The following is a 27,003-nucleotide window of genomic DNA, read 5'->3' on the forward strand; positions in this document are numbered from 1 at the left end:
GGCCACTAAAACTTAGCACTATCTGCTTTAACAGTTCCCTATCGTTTTCACTAAACTGAGTCTGACCACAAGGTGTTACAAAGTACATGGTGAGAGTATCTTTTGAAAGGGATTGTGGGGGAGACTTGCTTATAAATTTGTATATATATGGAAGAGTTATCTGGAAAATCTTATCTAGAGTTGGCTTTTTATAATCCTCCTATTCATGGAAAGAAGCAAGGAAGTGATACTAGTACTAGTTAGTGCATGTTGAACTCATGTTGAATAGCCAGCCAAATACATTTCCCATGCCTGCCATTTATTACAAAAGTATGCATGATAAGTTGATAACCATTTGAAGATTTGATTGAATAAATAAAACTTTAAAGCTGGCACTTCCCAATTCCGATAGAAGCCAAGAAAATATATAATGAAGGAAAAGACACAAATCAAGAAAGAAGTTGTTTAAACTATTTAACTGCTGGGTGTACAGGATTAAGATTCTTTCTATTTGAATGCAAAGTTTACAGAATATAACGGACACAGTGATCCTCTGAAGAGGGAGAGAAAGAGAGAAAATGGCTTCTTGGAACTCCACTCCACTTGAAGTTGCTTACCAAGTATTGGGTTGGATTGCATTTCTCTCATGGTCATTCAGTTTCTACCCACAAGTCATCTTAAACTACAGAAGAAAAAGGTACACTTCTTTCGAACTTGAAACTTTATCATTGCATGTTTTATGTTTTCATTAGAGTTTCTCATTGGGTAATGTTTGTTTTCTTTAATGTAGTGTTGTGGGATTGAATTTCGACTTCTTGGTTCTGAACTTGACAAAGCACTCCTCTTATCTTATCTACAATGTGTCTCTCTTCTTTAGTCCTGTTGTTCAGAAGCAGTATCGACACAAGTATGGAGATAAGGAGGTTTGTTTGATAGGATTTATATTATAGGCATGTGTTTTGTTTTGTTTTGCAAATTATTATTTGAGTTGATCTGTTTTATGTGTGTGTGTGTAAACTCTGCTGTGAGGTCATGAAAATTGACGTCGAAGCTTATAAGTATCTTGATTTTACATATAATATAATCTCGAACTTGAGCAATGGAACGTTCTGCATTGCAAATCGTGGTTTTGTGATACTGAGAGACCCCGAGGTGGGGGGCAATTGGGTAACGTACAAATATTCCTGTTTGTCTCTTTTGTACGTGTACATGAGCTTTTGGCAATTCTTGCATTGTTCGTATTTGGGTTTAAGTTCACGTTCATAATAGTTAAGTAACTCGCCTGTTTTTGTTCTGTTCTTTGCAACAATTGTGAAACTGGAAGACTTGGATCATTCTTTGGTCACTACAGCAAACTACAGCAACCATTGTGCTAGATACATGGTGGGATCTTTTGAGTTTGAAGTACACATTGTAGAGATTTAAATGGATGAGTTTGTGTAGTGGAAACCATGTGTAGGAGAACACGTCGCCTCTTAAGCAGATAGTTCTGAGTGGGAGATATATATATATATAGGTATCCCAGACTTATAAAATTACATTAGGAGTGTATAAGTACTTGAGTTTTTTATGAACTTCAAAGTGTAGGTTAATGGGTGTTACTGTATAATGTGTCTCCAAAACTCTGAAGTCTGAACCATAAACGTATCATACGAACTTCAAGCATCATGACCAGTGGTCTTTGTACTTTTGCAGTTGTTACTGTATAACGTGTCTCCAAAACTCTGAAGTCCAAACCATAAACGTATAATAAGAACTTCAAGCATCATGACTACTTTTGCAGTTAATCTGTGAGTTAGGGAAAACAAAAGCCACTGTCTATAGCTTATATAAGGACTCCCCAATGATAGACTAAAGAGAATAAGAGTACACTAGAATGTACTTGCTTGGTTTTAAGTTGCTCTGTCATGAAAGTAATCTGTTTCTCTTCAGTCGAAGCCACTATTGGACAATCGTCGTCCTTGTGCTTCATAAATTAATATGACCATGAGTAGTATATAGGACATCAGAGGAGATTTCATAAGTATTATAAATAATGTTAAAAAAAGTGCTCCTGTTAGAAATAAGGATGTTAGCTTGAATAATATTTTCTAGTAAATCTTTAAAACTTTCCATTAGGCCACTTGTGCATTAATCAGGTTGTGAGAAACGTGAACAATTGGCTTACAAAATAAAAACTGTTTCAGTAGTAGCGTGAATTCTACCATGGATATAGGACATCTTACGAGATAATGCCATCTGCAACTTTTTATTTTTTATTTTTTATGCTTTCCTATAACTCATTGTGATCATGGACTTGATTAATGTGCAGATGATCCCGGTTGCTGCTAATGATGTAGCCTTTTCAACACATGCTGTTCTTTTAACTGCATTTACCTTGTTCCAAGTTATTATATACGAAGTAAGCGAGTCTGTCTGCAGCAAAGTAATGACCTTACATTTTGTGGACAAGTGGACAACAGAGTCTTATCTTACATTGTATGTGTTTAATTGTTCCCTACAGCGTGGAAATCAAAAAGTGTCAAAGATCTGTACAGCGATCACTGTGGGTGTTTGGCTTTCTGCTATAGTTTGTGTATTTGTAGCTATCCCAAAACATTCATGGCTCTGGATAATCACTGTCTTCAGGTAAGTTTTATTGTTTGCATTTTCTTTTGGTTTCACTACAATGAATTTGTTTGAGCTTTATACAACACATTTGAGACTTGAGAGGGTGCATGTCTGTACATGTTGGTGAATAGAGATTATCCAGCATAATTGGAGGGACTTCCTCATATGAGGGTTTATATTCAAATGCAGCTTTATCTTAGAATAGTTAATTCTTCCAGATCGATTTTATTTCAGGTTCCTTAGTCCTTTCCAGTATACATCATTGTGGGTTTTCCCTTCGAAGCGAGTTGTGATATGTGGTTAGAGTTTGTTGCGAAACTTCTTGACTAGGTACATACCCTTTCCCTGTGGCTTGTGCTGAGTGCTGACCTAAATAATAGCTCCTATAGGCTATATCTAGTTCATGTTTCCCACTGGTGTTGAGTTCTGTGAAATTATTGGCAGGCCTATAGGAGATACTGGGGTTGTATTAGGCCTGGAATACTTCTTCTATTGCAATTGTGGATGTGTGGTATGATCATTGTCTAATTTAAATCTTGTTCATCGATCCAAAAATAAATAGTTTCATTAGAGGATGTGAGGAGCCTTACCACTAAGCAAAGCCATCTGAATAAAAAACATGCTTGGAAAACACTAATTTCTAACTCCAAGTTTCTAGACTTTCCAGTTAATTAAAGATTTGATTTGTTCGTACGAAAATGATTTACTGTACAGCCAGGAACCATCCTCCATGACTCAATGACTGTAGATATAAGTAAAACATAATCATATATTTTCCTTGATCAGTATTTTTATCTAGTGAGACGAGGAGTAATACTTTAAGGAATACATCTAGAATTTGTCTTAAAGCTTTATAGAGGTTTCATGATCTTAGTTGATTCTTAACCTTCATGTTTTTTCCCTGACACAGCACAATTCAAGTCATTATGACAGTGATCAAGTACATTCCTCAGGTTGGATTCACATCCTTTTGTACTTGCATATGTTCTGTAATGTGTACTATAATTTTTTTTTTTGGTTATTATTACTTATCTTACATACTTCATACTTCCTGCATAGTTTTTGTTTATATACCTCGTCTGTCAGAGTGAAGACTTATAGCAGGCCAAATAGGTGAACTGATCTGTAAAGCCTTCAAAGCTTTGCGTTCTTTTTGTTATTTCTTTTGGACTAAAGAGTATTATTGCATTGTCTTACTTCAGTTTGAGATGGCTAAGAGTATTACTAAGTAGTACTTTGAAATATGAAAAACAGTAGTCGTTCTTGATGTAACTGATCAACATAGGAAGTCAGGTATACCCTTTATTTTGTATGATTGTGAAGTTTATCTGTATTACTAGGTAAGTGAAATTGTATAAAAAGCAAAGAAAAAACTGCACAAGATTAGGATAGCTCATAGCTAATCCATTTGACAAACGTCAACTAAATCTCAAATAGCGGCCATATGGAACCTCCCATTTATATAACCATAGGGGTTTCTCTTTAAGTACAAGAGTTTCATCTTCTTCTAAGTCAGCACCATGTTCGGAAGCCAAATTGCTTCCCTCGAAATATGTGACAAGTGGAGTGAGTATAATTTAGATGTACATCTCTTCCACCTGTTGTGCAACTGCCAGGGAATACTACCAGTTTTGAAGGCTGTCACTGCAGCAGCAGAGTCAGATTCTACCCAAAGATTCATCCAACTCTTGCTAACTGCAAGCTCAACACTCTCTAAGATAGCCCAGCATTCAGCTGTATAGCTGTCTGCAACACCAGTACCCTTGCTAAGAACTAGTATAAACTCTTCATTCTGGTCCTATAAAAAGCTCCTAATTAAGCCAACTTGCCCGGGGTTGCCGCTCGATGTGCCATCCGTATTAATTTTGATCTGAGACCAGAATTCATGAATTCATAGTCACAGTCCTAAGCCAGCTTGGAAGTTTATCTGTACAAAGTATGATACTATAGCATGAATTCATCTACTCTTGGGAATAAATCACCTTATCACAGTCCTCCACTGATCTTGGTAAAATTACTCGAACACAATTGGTTTCAATGGTTTGAACCAAACATGGCTCATTGTTAGTCAAGTACCAAAAACTCGTGTGCTAGCTAAATCATAAACAACATATGACTGAAATGAAGCCGCTTAAAGTATTAAGCAACAGAAGCAAAATGGATGTTAGTATTTTTATTATGCAGCTACCAAACTAGCTAGTAAACTTAAGTACTCTCAGACCTCTATTTTTCCTTCAGTATTGTATGTGTTTAGTATCAGTTCGTAGTTCAATTAAACAAGTTATTTTCTTCTTGCTCCTTGCGATTTTCAATTTATACCAAGCATGGTCTAGACCTCCTGTACTTTTCCATGAATTCCTAGATCTTACGAATTCCTCTGCAGTACTTGATTGACAATTTTTTTGCTGATTTAAATTGAAAATTTTCCGTCACTAAATAATTCGCATCTCTTGTGGATAAAAAAGAAGAATAGTTTGGATTTTGGATTGATCTAAATAAAATGCTTAAATTGTATAGAGAAGCAATTCTAATATTGTCCTGAATGGAGTTCCTTGTAGCTATGACTTTTAATTTTCTGAGAGTGGTAATGAACATCTTAAGGTATCTTAAAATACCCTTTCCTAAAATTTATGCTACTATTTCTAGCCGGGGTAAGTAAGAGTGTTTCATCACGTTAACTGCCAGTATAATATATACATCTTTTGTCATGATCAACTCCTGAACTTGCGGCAACATAAAATGTTTAGGACAAAGTTATCTCAATATAGACATTGATGGTGATATCATATCAAAGAAATCACAACTCAGATAATGAAATTCCTAATACTCTCAGAGAGGATTTGTTATCTTGAAACTTCTTTGAATGGATGTTATTCTCTTTTTCCCACCATTATCTGTTGTATTAATGCAGTACATATTAACTTAGGTTGTCATGAACTTCCGGCGAAAAAGCACACAGGGATGGAGCATTGGCAACATCTTACTTGACTTACTTGGAGGCATGACAAACTATGGACAGATGGCAATGCAGTCTATAGATCAGGGTTTGTTATTATCTCTTCTCTTAACAAAGGGTTGTACCGTTAAGAGTTCTTCTGACATTCATGATATGAATCCTAATTTTGTGCAGGCTCTTGGGTGAACTTCTATGGGAACATTGGAAAAACCCTGCTTTCCTTGGTATGTTTTGATGTCATATTTTTGCGCACGTCTGGTAAAACAGCTATTTTTATCTCATCAGCAAGTCTCTAGTCATTGAGTGTTGATCGTATAACTTTTATCATGCCTTATTCTTGGGTACCCTTTATTCTTTCTATCATCTACACTTTATAAATGGTTGAACGACTTCGTGATATACATATTGTTGGCCCTGATAAACACACACACTTTCACATTTTACCTTTAGTAATAGGCAATGATCAAGTTTTTATGTGTTGCTTTATACAATGTCAATAAAAGTACCTAATATGGCTCATTGAGGAAGGTGTATGACCATGATCGGGCAACCATTAAACTGAAATAGGACTGGAAAAATATCAACGAGAGGGAGTTATAGATTAGCTTGAGCTGAAAACGTAATTGCATGAGAATGTATGTCCGTTCACCGGTCCCTGCCTATATATGCTTCAAAACACTTTATGTTGCAGAAAAACGCACATCGGTTGCCCAAAATGCATTGAGTCAATTTTGAGAATTGTCGTTAACAACATTTGATGCTTTCTAGTATTGCCATATAAGTTGAGTTGTGAACAAAGATGTTCTGTTCCTATGATCCTGTCGATAAAAATGTATGAACTTCCAGTGGTAGGCATTCTACACATATAACGTTTGGAGAAGGAGGCATGACCGAGGACCTAATAGTTAGGATTTTCTTTTTATATCCAAGGATTTTCTGCTAATTATGCAATCTTTTTTGCAGGCATCTATTTTCTTCGACCTTCTTTTCATATTCCAACATTATGTGCTATATCCTTCCAATTCCAAGAACACAAAGATTGCCTCAAAAGTTGATGCAGGTACTCAACCTTCTCAATCCGAAAATGTTTGAAATTTGTCCTGGTTTAGCATTCTTCTCCAGGATAAGCTAGGTTCTACGTAATGTTAAAATTGTAAGCAAGTAAATTGTAATAATGACTGAGTGTTTCACTATATTCATGTTGTTACATAGTTGGATACATTTTGAGCAGTTTTTTCATATCGTAATTCAAGAAAGTAATGGTTAAAACCAGATTTAGCCCTTAGCACTCCAGATTTAGCCACCTTTATTACGACGGTGGTTATTAGTTTGAGAAAGGGCTGAGCTTTCAACCTTGAGCCTTGTATGATCTGGAATTATGAGAAAAACGACTGTTTGAGGAAATGGTCGTTATATAGAGCTCAAAGTGAAAAAAGATTGTTTTGCATCTACTGGGATTTTCAACATATTCCCATGTCAAGTGAGCCAGTGAAGCAGTGGCTAACTATCAAGATTAAATAAAAGTCCTCAAGATGGTTGATTCTGTTTTTAACTTCACACAGCCCTTCCCTTTGTACCAGCTGGTCTTTTTAGAGGTAGGGAGCTGGGGGACAAGATAGTAGGGAATGTGAAGACTTAAATTTGAGAGACATTAAAAGAGAAGCTATGTATTCTTGTGATAGTGTTACTGACACATTGACACTTCCGCACTCTTTGAATTGTGAATTGTGTTACTCTGCATTAAAATTCTAACCAACTCCCAACTTTCCCATGAAGTTCACCACACCTTCACCGTTTCCATATTTAGTTGAACAGCAACTGCTCTTCTTTAACACCCAACCTAACATTTTTCGCTGGTCAGTAAAGAAGCAGACAAGTTATTAATAGAAATAGTACACATGATAGATGGCGATTCTAGAGGACACGTTTAATGCTGTGTGTTTAAAACTAATGCCTCAGTGCCTCACTTTCCTTGTTTTCTTAACCCTTTGATCACTTAAGTGTAAGAGCATTGTGGCAGTGAAGTATTTGTTGTATTTGCATCTTGGTTCATAGATATTTCAGCGGTGGAACACCTACCAACACATACAAAGACATTGATGATCTTAGAATTAGTCATCCTATACAGGCCAATAAGTTACTACACTTCCTAAAGTACAAAATGCGGCATAAGGGAGAATTCACAACAAACTCTTTGCACAATTGCACTGAACGTACATTTGGTTAATAAAAGGTGTACGTATAGCAAGTAAGTCTTGTGTAAAATGAGTAGAATGTTTTTTGGATCGAAAAATTAATCTAAAGATGTTTGAAAAGAAATTCTGTTCTCCATTTGCAAGGTGTACACTTTACTGCCAAGCAATATACAATGATTCTCATCGAGATCATCTTCTTCGTAAACCTAATGTGATCTATGATCTATATCATGCGCCTAATAAACAATATAATGGGGTAGAAGAAATTGTGTCCAACACTCTAACAGCTCTGTACTCTGTTATATTTCTCACAGAAGAGTAGAAGTCATTAAATTTACTTTTGTTGTTAGGTAATCCTAATGCTTTTATGTCAAATATATGTGGCTGGACACAAGTGTGTGGAAATAAATCTCCCAACTTAATGCATGATGGTACACATTCATCCATTTGTTGACTTTGGAGAACAAGGAAAGAGGGGAGAAAAATTCAAATGGACGGCAAATGAGTCCTGATTCACAAGGTCCCACCCTGTTTAAAGACATGTATATAAATAAAGATCATAGCAACCCTCATAAGTTCCATACCATGGCGTCCAAGACATCCTTCTCATCCAAAATTACTCTCACCACCATAGCCATTCTACTCATCTTTCCATGTTCTTCATCTACTCCTACAGTTCCTCCAAACACAGCCAACTCAAGGCCACCTCATTTCTCAAAAATGTATGCATTTGGAGACTCATACACTGATACCGGTAACACTAAATCAAACCTTCCCTATGGCATGACATTCTTTCACCACCCTTCAAACCGCCTATCAGATGGACGCCTTGTTATAGACTTTGTTGCCGAAACTCTTTCACTTCCCTACTTACCACCATACCTTGATCAAAAGAATCATAACACAACACATGGCGTCAATTTTGCTGTTTCTGGAGCCACAGCTATAGATCATGATTTCTATGTTAAAAACAATATTACACTTGCTGGTTTTACACCTCAGTCTATAAAGAATGAACTTGTGTGGTTCAGCAACTTCATGGAGATCAATGGTTGTGGAGGGAGGAATAGGAAGATGTTGAGTGATAAGTGTAGAGCACTAACTGATGATGCATTGTTTTGGGTTGGTCAGATTGGTGCGAATGACTACTTGTATGCCCTTGGTTCTTCCGTGTCCAGTGCCACGGTTCAAGATCTCTCTGTCAAGAGTGTTACTGGGGTTTTACAGGTACTTAAAAGTTTAGTGCAACTTGCAAAGCTTTTTAACTTAACTTCTGCCTTATAATGGTAGAATATTTTTGGAAGAATTGCTACTTTATTTATTAAGAAGATTCATTTTCTTCTCCTTGTAGGCATTACTGAAGATGGGTGCAAAATACATTGTAGTCCAAGGCTTGCCAATGACAGGATGCTTGTCCCTGACCTTGACTATAGCTCCCACCAATGATAGAGACGAGTTTGGTTGTGTTGCGAGCTCAAACAAACAAAGCTACAGTCATAATCTCCTTCTACAATCCGTGCTGCAAGATCTCAGAAAGCAATATCCTCATGCTGTTATCTCTTACGCCGATCACTGGAATGCCTACCGAGCAATCATGAAGAACCAACAAGGATATGGTTTCAAGGAGTCCTTCAAGGCTTGCTGCGGATCAAATATCGGACCCTACAATTTTGAAGCCTTTGCATTTTGTGGTTCACCTAGGGCATCCCAGCCTTGTCCTAATCCTTCCCAATTTATGATTTGGGATGGTGTCCACCTGACTGAATCTATGTACAAGGCAGTCGCCGACTTGTTTCTCCACCGTGGATACCTAAATCCGTCTTTTGACGCCTTGCTAAGAAGCAAAATGAGTGTAGATTGAGAAGGCATTGTTGCACATACCTCAGTTTAGTACTTAGAACTGATATAGTCTCTCTAGTGTCAGGCGGCAACTTTATATTGTTGAGTTAGTTGTGCTAGTCGTTTGGACATGTTGGATCTTAAAATGAAGCTGCTGGTTTTGATGTAAACTGCAAAACAGGGAAAGATGGTCTATGTGTCACAGTACATAACAAATAAGGAAGCATTCACAAAGCTATCCTATCCACATTGGGGATCACTTGGGCAGCATGTTCTAGATACCATGAAAGAAGCTATCCAGGGATCGAGTAGACAAATTTTTAAATATTTCAAGTCAGAAGGGGTCTAAGTTTCTAATCTGTTTTAAATTAAGTTCCCAGTAAGATTTTCCACCACTTAACATGCCCCTTGGCATTTGAAGATAGAAAAATCCATCAATCTGCTGCGACTGGAACCACTCCTTGAACAAAGTATCACAAGATAACAAATTAATCCTGAATTTTTGAACTCACAGCCCAAACAGGCATACACAATATAGAACTAAAGCATCAAAAAACATCACGCACATGGTAAATAATGAACCAAACTTGAATAAAACTTTCCTCCCAATTCTTCATGCCCAGAGTACACCATCACTCTTACGTGGTCTACGTTCAACATTTCAGAAACCATTGATAACACTTTTCTACGAGTTATACATTTAGAAATGATGTGTACCAGGTTCTTATGGGCAGGACAAGACATGAGCAACAAAATGTGCCAAGCTAACTATAATATTCAAGTGTCCCAAGAAATTGAAAAACATGGGAGGCCCATCACTAATCTAACTGACTGGAACATATCAGTGGTATGTGGTCTGGTATACAACATAGCAGCAAGGGAAGACAATATATGGGTTGTGAGGGAGTGATATTCACAGCCAGGAATATCAAGCACGTTCTCAGCATGGTGGAAATACCACACCGACCTCTAACTTACTTTGCTGACCTATGTCACTAGATCGCATCCACAAACTATGAGATCGCTCTAGAACAGTTCGTATTATTACACAGATCGTTCTATACAGGGCCGGCTCAACCCCCAGCAAAATAGGCAGCTGCTTAGGGCCCCGCAGCCTAAGGGGCCCCAATATAATTCAGCCCAATACTTTCTTTTCAGCCTACAATCGTTTTTCTGGCCCTTATTTAAGGGTTAGATAACGTACATTGGAATCTATGAAATAACGTTAGATAACCATTTGTTTCCCTCGCTTTCTCCAACGTTTCTCTTGCGTTCTCTGACCAAAAAAATTCCTCGCATCCATTGGCATTTGAACTTTGCCTAGGGCCCCTGATTGTCTTGAGCCGCCCCTGGTTCTATATCATGGCTCATCATACCTTCTAGAAGCGATCATGTATAAAACTACACATATGTAAATTACTGCCGCAAGCTACTGACCACAGCCGCAAGCTACTAACTCATGCTATTAATCCCCATCATTACAGCAGACCTATTAGCACAGTTCTCACACGACTCAGCAATCTCCACCCTACATTTGTACTGATCCTTACACATGTTGGGTGAAGATTCACTTTCATTGCCTATAAATACTCCCCATATGAACTACGCCAGACTTGATTCTTCTCTCCTTCTAGAATCGAGAGCAAGATACATAGGCAGTTCGCTCATTAACAAACTAGGTCTTTCCTAAATTCAATCCCATTCTCCTTCCTCCCTTGTATGTAAAGGAAGACTAAAACACACCTTTACATTGGCGCCGTCTGTGGGGAGGTACGTTACTTAATAACAAGAAGCAAGAACGAAGCAGAGAGCAGAATATCAACAATGGCAGAAAACTAACCTAAAGACTCTTGGGGCAGTGAGATTTTTTCTGCAAAGCGAAGCAACAAAATGGCGATTCAATGATAGCCAGCGTGGTTTTTGTATAACCGCCCCTCCAGTTTCCAAAGCGTTATGATTACATTCTAGCCCTAGCCGCACACGACTTCCAACAAGCTGTCTTGTCTTTTCAAATCCCAAAAAAATGGGGCGGCACGTTTTCTCTGCAACTGCTCAGATTTGCTCATGTGCAATACACGTGCCAAATGTTATTACACATCCGATCACCAGATAGCACGAATCGATCTTCATAGTTCGCTGGGTATTTCCACTTCCACCAGTTTGTCTCTTTGTGCATGCTCCACACGCGCTACTGTGTTCTCTCAGCAGATCGCTTCACTGAGCGGCACAACCTACTGAGAGTGGGGTTGTGTGAGGGAGTGATATTCTCCGCTAGGAATATCAAGCACGTGCTCAGCATGGTGGAAATACCATACCGACCTTTGACTTACTTTGTCGACCTATGTCACTAGATCGCATCCACAAACTACAAGATCGCTCTAAAACAGTTTGTATCATTGCACATATCGTTCTATATCATGACTCATCATACCTTCTAGAAGCGATCATGTATAAAACTACACGTATGCAAATCACTGCCGCCAGCTACTGACCACAGCTGCAAGCTACTAACCCCCATCATTACAGCAGACCTACTAGCACAGTTCTCACACGACTCAACAATTTCCACCCTATATTTGTATTGATTCTTATACGTGTTGGGTGAAGATTCACTTTCATCGCCTATAGATACTCCCCATATGAACTACGCCAGACTTGATTCTTCTCTCTTCCCAGAATCGAAAGTAAAATACGTAGGCAGTTCGCTCATCAACGAACTCGGTCATTCCCAAATTCAATCCTTACATGGGTCAATTTGATCTGGAAAGAAAAACAGTTCGGGTCTACGGAATTCCGACAGGGATGCTACTGGGCATATATGGAGGAAAATTCTAGAATGAAGAGAGCATGCAATAAGTATGATTAAACTGTGTACTAAAGATAGATGGCTCCAAGACAATCTTCTGGCGTGACCCTTGGATGCAGGACAAACCTTTAAAGAGCACAATCCCTCCTCGTCTCAGGCAAACGTCAGGCCTGAAGACTAACGATAAAGGTAGCAGGCTCATAACTAATAGTTGTGAACTTAGATGACAAAGGCAGCAGGCCTTTATAAAGGAACAGTCACTGAAACCTAAGTGTAACATCCAAGAACTTTGAAAGCAATACTAGCACCCACTATGTATTGGATTTGGCAAGAAAGAAACAATACACAAAATGCTAGAACAAAGAAAGTCAATCGTTCAACAGTTCAAGCACAGAACATGAGCAGAACAGGGCAACATGCACACTTCCAAAATAACACATGATCTGTAATTGGGAACCCCCAGACCCAAGTGAACCCACCAAGGTTCCGCATGAATATGAGCTGACCATTCTTATGAGAAAAGTTGCTGATGTCAGCAGCCGAAGTCAGCAAATATATATGGTAAAATCTCCCACCAAACAAAAGGACAAAAAGAGGTATGGTCATCAAAGTCATATGTAATTACTTTGCAAAAAAACATACTACTCCTGGTAATGCACTTTAATGACTTGTTCACTCTCTTCAAAAACAGCTTTCTCAAATGCAAACAAGAGGTGAAGTGAACTAGTGAAGAAGCCCCGTTGAAAAAACAGAGTGTGTTTATTGGTTTTATTAGAGAGTGAAATGGAGTTTGAAGCTTGTGAAGAATGTTCTAAAACATGTTTGTTGATACATGGCAACAAAAACCCATTACCCATTGTTTCTTCTTTCTTCAAAATCATGGTTGGTGACAACTTTTCAGCTTCCCTGGTATAAAAATCTCTCCTTTTCTTGTCAATTTTGTTGGGCTGTTGCTTCATTATCCTTATTGTTGATGTTTACATCTTTCTGCATGGTTTGATTTTGTTCAAAGTCATGCTTGTTTGCTTTACTTTACCCCTTTTGTTCACTCTACTTATATATGTTTACATGCATTTTACATTTTGAAACAAATGTGGCTTAAGTTTTGGTTTAGTTTTTACCTCATTGTGAGTTTTCTGACTAGGGGGTTCTGCCTTTGTGTACTATCTTTCTGTTGGATACCACAAAAAGTTATATTCTTTACTTGAATTCTATGTTTCTAACCTACATCATAAAGTGTGAGGATATTCTTGGTGAAGACCACCTTATCATGAATGTAGTCCAATTTATCATAGGCTTCATTTCGGTCCTTGTTATTCTTAACATTGTAATAGTATATGCCGTGAAAGATTTGACGTATGTTAGGATTAAATTTAAAGTAGGATTTGAGAACTTTATGTTGTTTTTGAGCTCAGTTAATGCTATCGTCGAGTATAAAAGCTGATTAAGAGAGAGGCACATTATTGTGTAGGTCCTATATATGTAGATTCGCTGTTTTACTGATTTTTCTGATTGCATAATTTTTAACTCGTTGGTGAATGAGCGTAATTTTTTCTGATTGCATGATTTTTTCAACTCATTTGTGTTTTTGTGCTTTTGGTTGATCCAATACGGCTAGTCGACGAATGAGCTTAATATCGTAGTTTTCAATTTTATCCATTGGCATTCATTACTGTCTTTAGTACCACATATCCCTTTCATTTGTTAATTGAGTGAAGAATTCTGTATTATGTGGCTCATTATTCTACCTGATCGATTTTACTTGTTGAGACATAAGCGGTGTTGTAGTCTAATTCTTCAGTTTTCTTATCTTCTCAACTGCCTGTTCATTGTTTTGACAAAATTGTAGGCCGTACCTCCTAGGTTTGTTCCGACAATCAAGTCTCTGGTTGATCAAAAAGTTGATCTTGAAGATTCAAAGGGACAACGTTGGGAGGTACATGTTTGTTGGCTGGGTGGCCGCCTTGTCTTCCAACAAGGATGGCGTCAATTCGCATCAGATCATTCTCTAGAGATTGGAGACTTTCTGGTTTTCAATTATTTCATAGGATCACATTTTGTGGTTCAGATTTACTGCAAAAGTGGTTGTGAGAAGTTTACCCAACAAAGTGGTGTCTGCATGGGAAGAAATTCTAGTACTGAAATGTCATTTGGCCATCAGAATTCAGATGATAAAAGTTCAACTCCAGAAGAATTCCCACCCCTGATAGTTGAAAAGGGTACAATTAATGAACAGGGTTCCTGCTCTTCTGTTCATTCTGGTTCCAACATTGATGTGCTTCAAAGTAATCACAAAGTCTTATCAGATGTTGAGAAAATTCTCATGTCCACAGAAGAAACAAATCCTTGTGATCATAGCACTGTAATGAATGAACCTGTGTTGTCTAATGACTGCAATAATGAAGTGCCATTTTACATGATTGAGAGAGAGTTGATAGACGTAGAAGAGGCAAACAGAAGCTGTCTTTTTGACTTATCTAACTTTGAAAGGGTTGCAGATAGATCAGTTGTTGACAAAATGGATGAAGGGCCACTGATTTTGGAAAAGGAAAGTTCTCCTAAATCTAAACCTGTACAATCACAAACCAGACAGGAAACACATTATATTGAAGAACAGTGCAACATAATTGAAAGTGTATCGATGGACAGAGAAAGAGCATATAGAGGATCTGCTCTTGATATGTCTGACTTTGAAGTGGCGGGGAGAAGATGCCATGCTCAAGTTACAGACAGAGTACCGTTCTTCAAAGTCTCCAAGGAAAGGTCTCCTCCTGATGCTAATCCTGTACAGCTACAAACCAGACTGGGAATACATCATATTGAAGAACAGTTCAAAATCACCAAGAGCGAATCAATGGACAGAGAAAGAGCATGTAGAGGTTCTGCCCTTAATATTTCCGAATTCGAAGTTCCGTTGGGAAGGTGCCATGCTCAAGTTACAGAGAGAGTACCGTTATTCAAAGTCTCCGAGGAAAGTTCTCCCCCTTTTGTTGCTAAACCTGTACAGCTACAAACCAGACTGGGAATACATCATATTGAAGAACAGTCCAAAATAACGGAAAGCGAATCAATGGAGAGACAAAGAGCTTGTAGAGGATCTGCCCTTAATATTTCCGAATTTGAAGTTCCATTGAGAATGTGCCATGCTCAAGTTACAGAGAGAGTACCGTTATTCAAAGTCTCCGAGGAAAGTTCTCCCCCATTTGATGCCAAACCTGTACAGCTACTAACCAGACTGGGAATACATCATAATGGAGAACAGTGCAAAATAACCGAAAGCGAATCAATGGAGAGAGAAAGAGCATGTAGAGGATCTGCCCTTAATGTTTCCGACTTCGAAGTGCCCGAGAGAAGATGCCATACTCAAGTTACAGATAGAGTACCGCTCTTCGAAGTCTCCAAGGGGAGTTGTACCTCCCAGCAACCCGAGAGAGCACATGATTCTACGAAGGAAGTACCAATATTGAAAGATAAAGGTAGTATGACCTACTTGCGATCCCAAACCACAATTACTACAGAATGGACTGGAAATCCTATGGGGAATGCGGAGACATATGGAACCTTGAGAAGATTTCATCTTCCTGAAAACAGGACTTCTATGTTCTCAGGTTGGAAACTTCCTTAATTTCGTGCCGTCTTTTCTGACCTATCTGTTTCTTGAATGTAGTGTGATTATTAATATCTTAATTCAATAATTACTTGGTGATTCATTATAGGAAAGGATTCGACATCCGAAATGAAGCATAATGTCTTTGCCAGAACCAGTGGAAATACTACAAAGGCTGTCAAAGATATGCCAGGGTGTGGCAATGATCAATCCATGAAAGCAAGAAATTGTCTACCTGGTTTGTTTGTCTTTGTTCTTACTTCCTTCAATATATTTCTATGTCTTTCATAATGGTGCCCATCATCATTTTTTGTGTTTTTGTTTTCTTGATACATCTGCACCAAACTATTAAAACAAATATATTTTTTGAAAATAACAGTGGAAAAGCGGAAGAGAGTTAAAGAAGAATATTCTGGAAAGGTTGATGAAAATCAAGGTCAGTTTTTTATTCAAGTGTATTATTATTTGTTTGTGATTTCTCGATATATCTGCACCAGATCTATTATTCATCTCTATTTGGAAAAATAACAGGGAAAAAGCTGAAGGCGATTAAAGAAGAGCTTATGGAGAGCGTTGAAGAACAGCGAGGTAAGTTATTTTGTTATTTTCTCCTTTTTTCTTTTGTTGGAGGGCAGAACATCTTTGATCTTTCTATGCTATACTAACCAGTTTTCCAATATTGATAGTGGTATAATTAGATTTTTTTTTAAAGAATTAATAGAAAGATTGGGGGATTTTGAGAAGGAAGAATATGAAGAAGAAAGTGCTAAACTCACTTTTTTTTGTGACGGACAGGCATTAGAATTTCGGGCCCCTAATCCCAAAAGACCTCCTAACGGTCGGTCAATAATAGGTTATCCTGGGTTTAGGTGTTCAGTTTTTACAGATGGATTACAATGAATTAAATAGAAGATGGGTGGACTTGGGAGGTTGTTCTCAAGGTCATGGGTTCGATTCCACCTTCACCGGGTTATAAAAGGATTTAATGGGGTTAGGAAATAAAAGTTCTGGCTATCTAAAGGAAGAAAAAGAAATGGAGTTATGTACAGTAGTAAGAAAAGCAGTTTATATTATCATAGTACTTCAAAAGAAAAATCTTAAAGTTATGACACTCTATAATAGGAATCTAGGAATTGAAAGAGTACTCGTATCTGTCTTCATACCTGTAGTGTATGAACATGAAGCTTATTCATCTGCTTCATATTTTTTTCATGTTATGTATGGGTAACAGTAGACATCAAAAGCCAAGTCAAATAAGTCCCACTCTAGCATCCTACTTATGTTCATATGATGAAACCTTTTGTAGTCCATCAAGTATGTACTTTTAGTCGAGTTCACCATTCCCATTGACACTCCCCAGAACATATACTGCTTAGAACCTTTGCCAACAACACTGACTTTCAGTTTCATCAATGCTTACAAATTTGGCAACATGTTCTAGGCTTACAAATTTGGCAACACTGAAATTGTCGGTGATGAAATGGGTTAGCACATTTCAAAAGTGAGTTAACTATCTTCTTTTTTACGGTAAGCATAGTTGTGTGTGTTTGTGTACATGTGCATGAAATTCGTGTAGATATTATTGTCTTTCCTAGCTAGGGCATGAGCCACTTTGTCACAACTTCTGTTAGCAAAAACTACTGTAAGAAAATAAAAATATGCTATGTTACGTTAACACGCCATATTTCACAAATATCCGTGTCGGATACGTATCCACGCGTCTGTGTCGAACACGAGACACGACACACAACACACACACATTGTATGTGATATACCTGAATTTTGGTATTTCATTGTGTCGGACAATTTGTATTCGTGTCGGATACAGATACACTTTCCCATGTTAATGTAACTTAGAAAATATGTTAGCAATACCTTCTGCATCTTTAAGCATAGTCTGAGATATCCAACCAAAGTTATACATGGATCAACTTCAAAAAGCTGTGGGCCCTTGGACATCTATTTGAGTTAGAACTTTCCCATGGGGTGTTAATGCCCACTGGATGGCACATTTGGTGCCTCTACATTCACCTTCTGCATCTCTTTTGCGAGCCTTGTGTGTACCTGTGGCTAAGAAGGTTTCGTTGTCAAATGTGTACTGAAGGTAGAGAAAGGGCCTCTCCACCTATCACCAATCAGTTTTAAGTTGGATGCTCATAATGTTTAACATGGTATTAGAGAAGCTATTGTGGTTGGTCCAAATGGGATCGTTGCTCATGCAGTCACTTGGTCGTTATGGCTTGATCGAAATCGCAGAATTTTTGATGACCAGTCTAGGGATGTTCAGCAGCTCATGGTTAAATGCAAGTTACTTATGTCGGATTGGGTGTCGTACTTACAACACTATTATTGGAAGATCTTGTATTTAGATGGGATGCCGTGGTGGAGGCTTAGCTTTTGTATGCTTGTAATTTTGTAGTGTGAATCTCTCACACTACGTCACTATTATTAATAGAATATTGTTTTGCTGATAGAAAATAAATAAAAATGGGATCGTTTACTGCATGCCCGCCCAAGTGTTCTCCACTTGTTAGGCCCAAGTAATGACACAAATGAGGTGGCGTGTTGAGATGTTTGTTATAGTCTCACCTAGGATATGTGAAGCCTTGCAGTATAGTTTAAATGTTCTTGAGCTTCTCCACTTATCACCAATTGGTTTTAAGTTGGATGCTCATAATATATAACAGGTGGCATAATAGTAAGGACAGTGAAGTCTAAGAAAGGTGGAATTCATTGTCTAGTGTTGGTAGTGGCACTACAATGGGTGGATATGGTTAGAGTCTCAAAAAGTAAGGATGAATACAACAACCAATGAATCGTAAAAGTTAACAATATGAAATGGTTATAGAGAAGCTGAATTATGTAAGAGAGAGAGAGTTTTTTTTTTTTTTTTTTTTTTTTTGAACAGTAAAATGAGAACTTATATTAATATAGAAAAACTATTACACGAAGGATGAAATATCCTACAAATACAAAAAAAACAAAAAGAGAGAGATAGTGGATGTTTTCTTTTCTTTTTTTTTGATTGGCAAACCTGTTTTAAATGAGATCAGTAACTCTTTGATGCTGGCGGGGTTCGAGCCCCAGACTTGTGGTATCATCACCAAAAGATTTTACCGACTTTGCTAGTCGGCACTTCTTTCTATTGTTTATATTATTTGACTTATTAATTAATCATATTTGGTCATTTAAGTTGATTTTATGGCTTCGTTTCTCTTATTTGCCATGGTGATGATACCAAAACTTATTTATATTGCTTTCCGTATCCCCCTCCCCAAAGGGTTCACTGGTTGTTAGCTTATATAAGTTAATATATTATTTTTTGGGGTGTACTTGGTTTAAATATTTTTTGTGCTAATTGTTGAATTAAAGACCTATCGTATGAACTCTATTCTCATATTCACAGGTCCTAAATGAATATCTTGTTGCCATAAGGAACAAGTAATGCGTGTGCCTGTGCTCCCTTCTATATATAGCTTTCTCTGATCTGTTTGTCTCTCTTTCTCAGTTAAACCATGCTTAAAGGGGAAAAAGCCGGTAGTTAAGGTTGAGCTTGAGGAGGAGGTGTATCCTAGTAAAAAGGTTCAAGGACAAGCTAACAAGGTGGTGAAATTGGAAAGCGTAGACTCCATTTTTCCCTCGCCTCTCTGCTGCTCAGTATATGCAGTTAGTCAGTTCTTTCTGGTGAGTTCTTTCAATTCGTTGTTAGGCTTCTTTCATTCTCGTATTTTTCTCATTCGGGGCTACTGAAATTTAAGTAAACAAGTACTCAATTACGGTTTGAATATGCATGGGATGGATATATCATAATATCCGGCAATTCTTTTATCTTTTGGAGCAAACGAAGTTACAAATGCATGGAGCACTGTTTTCGTCTAGAATATTCTCATTGTTTTTAGTAAAAGTGGCCAGATTTATTGAATTGAATCATGAACTTCACCAAATTGTATGATGATTATCAGAAAAGGACGAGTAAATATCTCAAATGTTTCCAACCGTTGATTCTTTCTAGTTGCAGTCTTTCACCAATCCGTTTGTCTTTCCTTTGACATTTTCTCACCTTTCTGGTACACTTGAACAGGAGTTTCCAGGAAGCCTGTCAGAATATTTTTGGAGGGGGAAACACAAAATGGAAAGAAAAATAGTTTTGCTTCGTGATCGAGACAGGAGAATGTGGCCTGTACTCTATCATCTTAGATTTGGCCATGGTGAAATAGCGTCGGGATGGAGAGCTGTATTCCAGGCGAACCGCATTCAAGAAGGAGACCGGTGTGACTTTGAAATTGAAGATGAGTCAGAAAGCATATTTCATATACGCATTGTCAGGAAGTAGAGCACACAATATGTGCGATATTGCTTTTTTGGTTATGACTAGTTACCTAGATTTGTAAGAATAACTTATTTTTAGGTTATGACTAGTTACCTAGATTTGTAAGAATAACTTATTTGTCTATGTATTTTTCTTCTTCCACAAAGTATGATGCTAGTTTAAGAGACTTGGAATCAATTTAGGGAATCACTGTGAACTATTATGTGGTTTATAATTGTATCAAATTAATGCATATCGATTAGAGTTAATGACTCTGCACACTGCCAGTTATGTGTGCCACTAATCACCTCTACTATATATAGAATCTAAATATCTGATGCGAGACCAAATAAATTGCACTCTAAAATATTCCACTGTCTAGATCAGAGCAATAATTCTGAAGAATTCACATAAGGAGGTCCATCAACATGAATCTTTAGAATGCTGGTGCACAGTGCACTGGTGCAGCCAGACGCACAGAATAGTGTGGGTACCGAACCAGTAACCAGCAACCTTGGGGCTCGTGTCTTCACCTAGTGTCAGGATGCACGTGCACAACCTCACTCTCCTCAGGTGTAACTCACGTGTTGGTAACTGTTTCTTTCAGTTGGAATCTTCTGTTGGCAACTTTTACAGTGGTTGTCACTCTCGTTTCTATCCAATCTCCAAACCTGGCCGGCTTTAAGCTGAAAACACTTTCCTTGGATGATGCATAACAACGTTCAGTTTCTTTTGGGTATATTTTCTTCCTTTTCTTCTGGACTTTCATAATGTTTATCAAAAGTTTTAGTCTTTGTAGCTCAATTAGCTTATTTCTTGCTTTGGGAGTCTTTCATTTTTCTTTAAAAACTTTCTTTGGTAAATTTTAATGATACTTGTCTTTTCCCATTATGTAAAGAGAGGGAGGTCGACTAAAAAGTAGGATTGGACATATTAGTTATAAATTTCTTATGCATATAACTATAGCATTGTAGCCTTCACATTAGCAAAATGCTAAAAAAAAAAACTGCTGTTGTGACCTGTTAGGCTGAATTGGGAAATATGGGGCATGAAGAAATTGAGCCCGTTAATTTTGAAAATGCGGTCGAAAGGAAAGATTTTAAAGTAGTTTACTGATAAGGAGGTTTTCATTGTTTGTAATCCAATGTATTGTAGTTGTTGTGTATTGAGAGCAATGAGTTCAATGCCAGAAATCTGTTTCTTGTGTTGTTGTGTTGGGTATCCGATTGAGGAGTCAAAGAGAGGAAGTTTGGGTAAATGTTCTCGAATGCTCAAACTACTGCGAAGTGAGGTGGAAGTCAAATGGTTATGGAGGCTGAGAAGAAAATGAACCAGCTACAAGCGGAGCATGTTTATGTGAATGGGCATCAGTTAAGTCGAGAGGAACTCAGTTTATTGCAAGGCTGTGCAAATCCTCCACCAAAGCTAAAACCAGGGTGCTACTGGTATGATAAAGATTCTGGTCTTTGGGGAAAGGTGTCGGATCCATAAGAAGGATTTTCTCCTGTTTCTTGTTGTAGTTACTGCTATGGGACCTGATAATATTTTACTTAACATTGTCAGGAAGGACAGAAGTTCTCACAAGTTCATTACTGCCCACCTTAATGTTGGGGGTCTTATCATGCAAAATGCTAGTAAGGAAAACACAAAGGGTTATGTAAATAATGTTAGGAACCACAACCCAAATATACATACTCTTTACCAATTACCAACAACAGTACAAACCTTTCTATCAAATGTACTTGTACCAAGTACGAAAATGTCAATCCGAGCCTAGTGAAGATTCATTATGTCCTTAAGACAGATTTTCCCCCTTACGGTGCTTCAAGGTTGGATGGGAAAAACGTGTGCACAACATGTCAACTACGAGTGTTTGACTGAACTTGGATAGGCTTTAACTTATTCTTGGAAGTTGGAAGACAACGGATTATGCCATTTTACAGTATTTTGGTAATGAAAATATTCTTTCAAGTTTTCTTTGGTGTTGTTTTTACTGTGGTGCATTACTTTCTTTGCTGTAAGATAGGGGGCAGCAAAATTATGTTTGGTAGTTTTGATCCCATTAAGAGTGAGTTGATTTCCTGTTGTTGTGTCTCTAAGCTTTGTTCCACTGTGTGACTTCTCTTTGAAAAGGTTCTTACTGTATTTAACTAATATGTACCAGCCTCGGTATTGCTTTGGTAAAGATAACAGGTGATACACTGTACAATAAACATTCTTTTCATGGTTTATTTTGCTTTTACGTAAATGGAATGGTACTAGTTCACTTCTGTTGTATTTTTCATCTTGCATCTTATGCAGATGGGTTCTTTGCTGCTTTCTTCTTCTCTTCAAACATTTCCCAAACGGTTTCGCTTCGGACAAGGATCAACTCCAAACCTACCGTTAGTCCGACAATTCTTTCCCTCCAATAACTCATCTTCCCCATTTCCATCAAAATCAATCACTCTAACAACCAAAAACTGTAAAGGGTTGTTATGCAACTCATCTATGGCTGAAGAATCAGTTGAGAAACTGAAGCCGGGTGTGCAGATATATGAAAGCGAGGAAGATCTCTCAGTTTCTCTAGCAAAATACACTGCTGATTTGTCGCAGAAATTCGTGAAAGAGAGGGGAGCTTTCACTGTGGTTTTATCTGGTGGTTCTCTCATCAAATCTCTCAGGTCCAATCTCAAGATCTTAATTCTTGTTCTTTGAATTCTATTTTGTTTGTTCTTGTAAAAATTATTGGATAGCTGGTTTATTAGTTATCATTTTTCAATTTTTGTAATTGGAATCTCAGGAAAATGGTTGAATCTCCATACCTTGATTCAGTTGATTGGGGGCAGTGGCATGTCTTTTGGGTTGATGAGAGAGTTGTTCGGAAGGATCATATTGATAGTAACTATAATCTCGCGTATGATGGATTTCTGTCGAAGGTAATGAATATGTTTTAAAGCTTAGGAACTGCTTCCATGGTTTTTAAATTATTTAATGCATTTACTATTCAATGTTAGTGTAACTATATGTTTTATCTGCTAGTTATTATCATTATGAACAGAAAGGAGGAGCCGTATGAGTGAAAATCTCATGTAAGGAAAAAATTCTTTACGTGATTTTTTTTTTTTTTTTTTTAGGATAAGATAGATTGCTTATATCTTTTGTTGAATACGGGAAGAAGAAAGAAAGACGAATGTTGGAGAAGAAGAGAGAAAATCAGTACTTCCTTAATTGATTTTGGCCCCTCACATACGTATGTATAAAAATAATAGGGTTAAGCACATATTGGATTGATTAATGTTTTTGACGTTCTTCACGACATTAGGTTAGAGAGTGGGAGGAAGAGATCCTTTCTGTTATCAGGGATTTTGAAAGGTGGGGCAAACTCTCGGTGTTGATGAGTTCCTGTCTTCCTGAGTGCACATTACAGGTGTTGTTGGGTCACACGGAGTAATGGAGATTTTGAAATAAATTCTGTTATTGTTTATGATATTGAATAGAAGAAGAAAAAAGAAAGACGAGAAGATGGAGAAGAAGAGAGAAAACAGAATACGGCCTTGGTTGATTTCGGCCCTGTCACACATATATAAAATAAAGGTTTGATGTCCTCGGCAAATGTCCCATAAATTAAAGAAATCTTACCTGCAGTAAGTTTTTTCTCCTATCAAATCAACCATGTCAAAAGGTTATGACTTTCTGGGCCTCCTAGCATTATATCAAATATTTTTGTTGGAAGGCAAGGAAGAAGGTGAGGCGGATTCAAACACCTTGCAGGCTGTGATGCTAGTAGCGGGTCCTGTGGCACAGGTGGGGGAATGGGGATGACGTAAATTTGGTAAGAAGGTTGAGTGAGGTGGGCAAATAACTACTTGTCTATAGTCGTGACTCGAATGACCAATTGACATGATAGCGAAGGAGAAGTGGGGGGGCAGAGGAGGGTAGGTTGGGTCAGACGTGGTTGGTTTAATTGGACAGATGTGTTTGGGAGGAGACAGGCTGAAACATCTCTCTTGTGATCCGGAGGAGATGGGCGAACGATCTCAAGATATGTTGGGCATTTGGGCAGTGTGTTATCACCTCTATCACAAGCCAAAGAAAGTGGGCTCCGCAGGTAAGAAGGAGTCCAGCGTTTGGGGGGAGAGGGGAGTGGAAGGAAGGGGACCGTTGGGGTCTTTGTGTTGGTGGTAGAGTGGTTGCCACCACCATGGGGATGTTTGCTCTGTTTCTGCCTTTTCTTTTCAGTTTTTCTGCTTTGGAGGGGGTGTGTTGGGTTTGGGGTGTTTGCCTCTTTGGTACTTGTGTTACAGCTTTGGCTGCTATCTTGGTGTTGATGTAATCTCCTAATTATACCAATGATTAAATTTTATCCTTAAAAAAGGAAAATTAAAAGAAGGATTCAATCAAGGTCTGTTGTTTTTGCGGGGGTGAGGCAAACCTTCAATGAAGCTCTCATTGCATACTGGATTGCATGTCGGATGATGCAACACTGATGTCCAATAATACAGAAGCAAAGTTTATCAGTAAATGGTACCATTCTAGAGAGGTTGATCTTCAGTCTTGTACCATCAACCAACAAAATTCTATGTAATCACAGCGTTAACTAACAAACATGAACATTTAACCATTTCTCATTCAAATTTTTATGGGGAATTCGCCTGAAACTGTTACCTTCTTATGAATTCTTGGTTTCTTTGCGTTGTGAGCATTAATTAAACTTGTTAATTCGTATTCGGCTCTATTGACAGGATCAAAAAACGTGTGTCCAGAGTTTTGGTGTTGCAGAACTCAAGTGAAATTCGTAGAATGGGTCTTTATGGTTTCGTTTTATACTTTATTCTATACATAAGCGTTTTTTGGGCTGAACTTCGTTCTCAATCTGTTTTGCCTTGAAGTTCAAAATTCCCACCCAAGTACCCAACCTTCTTAAACTGTGTATTCAACTGTAACTGTGTTTATTAAAACCATTCATTCTATTTTTGTTCTTATTAATAGTATGTTTCACCTTTACAGGTCCCAGTTCCTCCTGGTCATGTCTATGCTATGAATGATGCACTCCCTGCTGAGGGTGCTGCTGATGATTATGAAACTCGTCTAAAGCAATTGGTTAAAACAAAGGTGTTAGACTTTAAACCAGCTAGTGAGTTCCCAAGATTTGATCTGATTTTGTTGGGGATGGGTCCAGATGGTCATGTGGCATCTCTTTTCCCTGGTCATAATCTTCTCAATGAGAATCAACGGTGGGTTACATTTGTTAAGGATTCACCTAAACCTCCTCCAGAGAGAATAACTTTTACTTTCCCGGTGATCAACTCGGCCTCAAATATTGCAGTGGTGGCTGCTGGAGCTGGTAAATCTGATGTAGTCCGTAGAGCTCTGGGGAGCAAGACAACTTCTGATTTGCTGCCTGTTGAAATGGTTTCACCTGAAGATGGGGAAGCAACTTGGTTTTTGGACAAACATGCGGCTTCAAAGCTGTAGCATACCCACTAAAAGTCACAGATAAAAGAAATAGTGCTGCGGTATCTTGGTTAACAATTATAACTCTCTGACTGTCTCTACTTGAAATATTTGGTTTAGCCCAAGTCATGTTTTTTTTTTTTTTTTTGGTTAAACCACATTATATATATATAAATATGCACTAAAGTGCGTCAGGCATCTGAATATTACATGTTATAAGTTCCTCCTGCAATAGTCCTAGTAACCAAGTGGGTGCTTCCATCTCCCAAAAACAGTCTCTGAGATGATGAGCACTAGTCGCTAACAGATGGGCGACCTTATTACATGATCTATCTACATGTGTTACACTTAGGGAATCAAAAGAGGAGATGTAGTACTGTGCATCTATAATTATATTAGCGGCTATCCTCCCGATGTTAGTAGCCTGGTGATTCCAAAAGTCAGCAACTGTTTTGCAATCCGTTTCAATGATAATCTTGTTGTAGCCTAAAAACATACCCATTGGATGGCGATTTGAGCCCTTGGCTCTCTCCCTCCTCGGCGTTTCTTCCACATGCTCTCTGTACCTTTGCTAAGAAAATTCCATTGTCATCTCGCATAACATAACCAATACCAACAGGTTTAATTTCCGAATAAAAAGCTATATCCATATTAATCTTGACAAAGGATGATGGTGGAGCAAGCCAAGTTTTGGTTATAGGTAAATGGGTGGACGGTTGTGCTGGTTGTGTTAGCTTTTTATGATGTTTCCCTAGGTGTTGAGAAGTGAGGTGGTTTGCTGTCTTGGCTATATCAATAGGTAAAGAAATAGTTTTTCCCGTGAAAATGTGGGCACATCTTTCTTTCCAAATGGTCCAGTAGGTATACAGGCATGTTAATTTCCACTCCTCTACCTCCACCCCAAGTCATGCTTGACAATTTTGTAATAATGCTTTTTTTTTTAATAAAGAAAATGAAGTTGGATGCGCTTAAAGTTCTGCAGCTGAAAAGTCTATATGTATGATGAGTTTTATCCCCGTCTGCAACTGATTTTTCATTTTAATTTCTCTGTCAAAAACTATTGGCAGGGAAGAAATTTGTAGCGGTTGAATTTTTGCACCCTACTTGTTCATATTTAATTCCTAACGCACGTTTATCAAACTATTAGTTGCATAAATAGACTACTTCTCAAGTTCTCAATGTCTTTTAAGTTAATTGCTATGTAGTTGCAGGAAGTGCACCTACTAAGGGGCCATTTGTTTTTGCCTCTTATAAGACATTGATGTC

At 37.9% G+C, this 27,003-nt stretch overlaps 4 protein-coding genes across 11 annotated transcripts; all 4 read left to right on the forward strand.

The window, feature by feature from the left end:
- Window positions 1-459: 459 nt before the first annotated feature.
- On the forward strand, window positions 460-6,764 carry LOC147496796 (cystinosin homolog). The gene is made up of 8 exons (XM_086559679.1): window positions 460-676; window positions 770-902; window positions 2,291-2,380; window positions 2,483-2,607; window positions 3,500-3,542; window positions 5,516-5,633; window positions 5,720-5,769; window positions 6,509-6,764. Exons 1-8 carry the CDS (start codon window positions 558-560, stop codon window positions 6,635-6,637), a joined length of 807 nt encoding a protein of 268 aa, XP_086415805.1. The 5' UTR covers window positions 460-557; the 3' UTR covers window positions 6,638-6,764.
- Window positions 6,765-8,306: 1,542 nt separating this feature from the next.
- On the forward strand, window positions 8,307-9,933 carry LOC147496797 (GDSL esterase/lipase At3g48460-like). Its single transcript, XM_086559678.1, has 2 exons — window positions 8,307-8,967; window positions 9,092-9,933. The coding sequence occupies exons 1-2, from the start codon at window positions 8,326-8,328 to the stop codon at window positions 9,599-9,601; spliced, it is 1,152 nt and encodes a 383-aa protein (XP_086415804.1). The 5' UTR covers window positions 8,307-8,325; the 3' UTR covers window positions 9,602-9,933.
- A 3,111-nt stretch (window positions 9,934-13,044) lies between these two features.
- Window positions 13,045-20,489, forward strand: LOC147496798 (uncharacterized). 2 transcript variants are annotated; one of them, XM_086559681.1, is made up of 8 exons: window positions 13,045-13,294; window positions 14,235-15,993; window positions 16,102-16,230; window positions 16,372-16,428; window positions 16,524-16,580; window positions 19,501-19,676; window positions 20,074-20,356; window positions 20,401-20,489. In XM_086559681.1, exons 1-7 carry the CDS (start codon window positions 13,169-13,171, stop codon window positions 20,323-20,325), a joined length of 2,556 nt encoding a protein of 851 aa, XP_086415807.1. In that variant the 5' UTR covers window positions 13,045-13,168; the 3' UTR covers window positions 20,326-20,356; window positions 20,401-20,489. The 2 variants fall into 2 exon arrangements, with proteins under 2 accessions (XP_086415807.1, XP_086415806.1); XM_086559680.1 differs by having other exon boundaries at window positions 20,074-20,489.
- A 250-nt stretch (window positions 20,490-20,739) lies between these two features.
- Window positions 20,740-26,710, forward strand: LOC147496799 (putative 6-phosphogluconolactonase 4, chloroplastic). 7 transcript variants are annotated; one of them, XR_015194906.1, is made up of 6 exons: window positions 20,776-21,037; window positions 22,466-22,494; window positions 22,603-22,964; window positions 23,084-23,219; window positions 25,291-25,862; window positions 26,643-26,710. XR_015194906.1 is itself a non-coding variant. In XM_086559683.1 (5 exons), the coding sequence occupies exons 3-5, from the start codon at window positions 22,603-22,605 to the stop codon at window positions 25,756-25,758; spliced, it is 966 nt and encodes a 321-aa protein (XP_086415809.1). In that variant the 5' UTR covers window positions 20,907-21,037; window positions 22,466-22,494; the 3' UTR covers window positions 25,759-25,941. The 7 variants fall into 7 exon arrangements, 4 of the variants coding, with proteins under 4 accessions (XP_086415811.1, XP_086415809.1, XP_086415810.1 ...); XR_015194907.1 differs by lacking the exon at window positions 22,466-22,494 and having other exon boundaries at window positions 20,749-21,037; XM_086559683.1 differs by lacking the exon at window positions 26,643-26,710 and having other exon boundaries at window positions 20,907-21,037; window positions 25,291-25,941.
- Window positions 26,711-27,003: the final 293 nt, after the last annotated feature.

This window comes from Coptis chinensis, chromosome 5, assembly GCF_015680905.1.
Source record: "Coptis chinensis isolate HL-2020 chromosome 5, ASM1568090v1, whole genome shotgun sequence".
Lineage (NCBI taxonomy): Eukaryota > Viridiplantae > Streptophyta > Magnoliopsida > Ranunculales > Ranunculaceae > Coptis > Coptis chinensis.